This window comes from Trachymyrmex cornetzi, unplaced genomic scaffold (assembly GCF_001594075.2).
Source record: "Trachymyrmex cornetzi isolate Tcor2-1 unplaced genomic scaffold, Tcor1.1 scaffold123, whole genome shotgun sequence".
NCBI lineage: Eukaryota > Metazoa > Arthropoda > Insecta > Hymenoptera > Formicidae > Trachymyrmex > Trachymyrmex cornetzi.
This window is the reverse complement of record NW_017295795.1, coordinates 470,887-474,095: the sequence shown is the minus strand read 5'-3', so window position 1 is coordinate 474,095 and position 3,209 is coordinate 470,887. Positions and strand designations below refer to the sequence as shown.

The following is a 3,209-nucleotide window of genomic DNA, read 5'->3' as shown; positions in this document are numbered from 1 at the left end:
GCTACGCGTAAATAGATCTCCTACTGTCCCATAGTGCGTAAAAGGTAGCCTGCGTACGTCCGAAAACCAATCATGTTTCTATATTCTCCCAGAGTTCTATGATGGAAAGCCAAAAACCGAAATTCATTGGTCACGCTATTTATAAAAACGCATCATGGGACAGGAGGGATAACAAATTCGCGTACTGTTCGCACACACACATTTTTACAGATAGTCGTATTAACTTCTATAGGACTTGTTCCGAGAGACAGGTGTCAATTAAAGAAAAATCTGTTCTGTCTATACATTTATATCGCCATAAATATGAATTCAAATGATTTATTGTTTTATATTTGTGCACTTCGTCAGCAAATGTATTCGAACACTGTTGATGGTTCAGCTGTACATTTAAAATTGCGAAAATTAATAGCTATTTGGTTATTAATAAAAAAAAAAAAGGGAAATCCACGACCAGCTGTAAATTTTGGGTTCATCCAATATTTTCTTATGAAAATCGATTACTTCAAGGAGCAAGTAATAATCTTGTAAAAGAATTACAATTCCACAATGACAATCAATTTTTTAATTACTTTCGTATGAACATGGAAATGTATAAAGAATTGTTAAATTTGGTGGAACCACTTATAGCGAAGCAGGAATGTATTCGAATGCCAATACCTGCAAACACACGTTTGGAAATTTGTTTGCGCTATTTAGCTTCTGGTGATAGCATGAAATCACTTTCTTATGCATATCGAGTTGGACACAATACCATTTCAAAAATTGTGTCAGAAACTTGTGAAGCAATCTGGACGGTGTTAAAAGATAAAGTTTTTCCATCATACAGTGAAGATACCTGGAAGAAGATTGCTAACAAATTTGAAAATCGGTGGAACTTTCCTAACTGCATAGGCGCTGTAGATGGAAAACACGTTATGATTCAGGTATTAATTTTTCAAAATTTTATTTAAAAAAAAATTTCATATTTTAGAAAACTTTTTATTTTTCTTGTTACAGGCACCTCCACACAGTGGCTCAATATATCATCAGTGATATATATCCCACAGTGGCTCAGACACGTTTTATCAAGCATTATAAAAAAAATTTTGTACCGATAGTAACAATTGAGTTTTGATCAACATTAATAAGATTTTCTCTCTCATCATAATTCGCAAAGCATCGATGTTCCCATAAATTTTGACAAGCAGTATTCAGTAGCCATCCACAGTATCCGCACTTCAGTTGCTAGAAAAAATATAATTATGAAAGAGGGTTCTTTTGACCCTCCCAAACATGATCGAAAGTCTGTTTATAATTATTGTATAATTTGTGTCTATGCTTATAACATTCGTTTGTTATCGATTAATACATATTATCTGGCTCATAGCCTTTCTATTATATTAATTATTATTAATATTTTATATTTAACTATTAATATTATTAATATTACAATTAAGTTATTACATAAGTATAAACATAACCCTATGTTAGGTACGAGGTCTACAATGTGATAATATTAATTAATATATACTTACAGAATTTGATGTATTCATTATTTTTTAAATTTTTGCTGATATAAACAGACCACAAATTGAACCTAAAAACGATTTAATTATGGAATTGACTTAAATTTGATGAAGGGAAGAGAGATTATATTGACTTATATGAATACACACATACATTGATAATATCGCGTTATACGCCAAAAGTAGAATTTCGTACCTGCTTTTGGCGTAAAACGCGAAACTAAAACAGCGGATTGCTTCTGATTGGTTACGCGGTTATGCGATACGCGGCAAATACGCTTCATGGGACTCCACCACAAGAGTGGTTTCACAAAATTTTCCGATTTTAATAATTTATTCGATTATCCGCTCATATATACGCGATGGAAAGGTACCGGTTCCCCATGAGGCGTACTTTTCGAGATGCGTAGGTTACGAAAACCAATCGTAAATTCATTTAGCATTTCTGTTAGAGGGTACAACAGAAATTCTAATCAGCAATTGGTTGCATTAGTTCCGCATTTCTCTAATCTTCCGCGAAATACGCTCAATGTAAATGCGGGCTTTCAGAATGGCGTATTCTAGTAAATAAAAAATAACATATTCTAGTAAATTACTAGAATACGCAGGTTACGCTTACGCAGGTTACGCCGCATGTGACAGCACCCTAAGATGCGCAAGGGAATGCGTAAGCTATACAACAGAGTGCTCGGAAACACGAGCATGTGTGCAAGGTGTACACATATTGGGCCGATTTTTGAAGCGCCGCCTCCTTTTCCCCCATCGCCTATTACCGTTCAACGCTCGACGGCTGAGCTGATCCGCCTCGCCGGATCGCGAGCGAACGTGTATCTCTGGAGCGTCGCACTATAAAGAAATATGCTGCGACCGTACTTTCCAGCAAATATTCATTACTAGGACTCAGAAATTCGTGCGCGATTCCGTGTCGCGCGCGGAGCACCACTGCGTGCGAGTGAGTCGAACACTCGCGCGATAGATAGGCGCGGTTTGATAACGTTTTTTCAACGGAGAGTCCGTAATGCTGACGAATATGTTATATCGAATCATTATTGTTTGTGGTATTTCTGCGACTGTATACAGGGCCTAACGTATGTACTTCTCTATGTTCTTTTGCCGCACGCAGTTTACGAGAAATCATTGTTTAAAATATAAAGTATTTATGTGCTATATGATATCTAATTAGTAATATTGAGCAGCAAACGTGATCGAGCAGATTTTACGCGTGGCTAAAATACATATTGATTTTTATTCACTTTACAGGGTCAGCACGTACGTACTTTGCATGAATATTTTAAACAAGGATTTTTTGTAAACTTTTGATCATTGGTAAAAACGAATGATATATTAGGGAGTTTTTGCAATACCGTTTATCCAGATACGGTGAACGTTAAGGTCAGGTTATCTTCTTCTTAACAACTAATTAAGAAAAGGATAACATGGCTTTAGCGTTCACCGTATCTGAATTCACGTTATTGCAAAAACTCCCTATTATCTATCCTTTTTAACTAACTTCTTATACCGTTCATCTATTTCTCTGTATAACCATGGTGTAATAAGACAAGGTGTAAGTCCGGATCTACAATAGATGTTTTAAGGCGATGCTACAGCTCCCTGTTTTACCACATTTCTATTCGGTGAAAAATCTCTGTATTGGATGTATGGATTGCAAAAGTATTATTACTTAAATTATAGTACGCATCAACA

General features: G+C 35.6%; 1 protein-coding gene and 1 long non-coding RNA gene across 2 annotated transcripts; one reads left to right on the top strand and one right to left on the bottom strand.

Annotated features, from left to right (window-relative positions):
- The first annotated feature begins 581 nt into the window (after window positions 1–581).
- Window positions 582–1,032, top strand: LOC108769815 (uncharacterized). The gene is made up of 2 exons (XM_018521026.1): window positions 582–923; window positions 997–1,032. Exons 1-2 carry the CDS (start codon window positions 582–584, stop codon window positions 1,030–1,032), a joined length of 378 nt encoding a protein of 125 aa, XP_018376528.1.
- Window positions 1,033–1,094: 62 nt separating this feature from the next.
- Window positions 1,095–1,788, bottom strand: LOC108769947 (uncharacterized). Its single transcript, XR_001940570.1, has 3 exons — window positions 1,702–1,788; window positions 1,515–1,576; window positions 1,095–1,224 (listed from the first exon to the last, which is right to left on the bottom strand). It is a non-coding gene; the product is annotated as an uncharacterized LOC108769947 (long non-coding RNA).
- Window positions 1,789–3,209: the final 1,421 nt, after the last annotated feature.

Bases quoted from the DNA above. Each gene is read 5' to 3' on its own strand.
- LOC108769815 (XM_018521026.1), top strand. From the start codon at position 582: ATGGAAATGTATAAAGAATTGTTAAATTTGGTGGAACCACTTATAGCG. The intron at 924-996 runs GTATTAATTTTT...TTCTTGTTACAG, and splicing joins GAAAACACGTTATGATTCAG to GCACCTCCACACAGTGGCTC.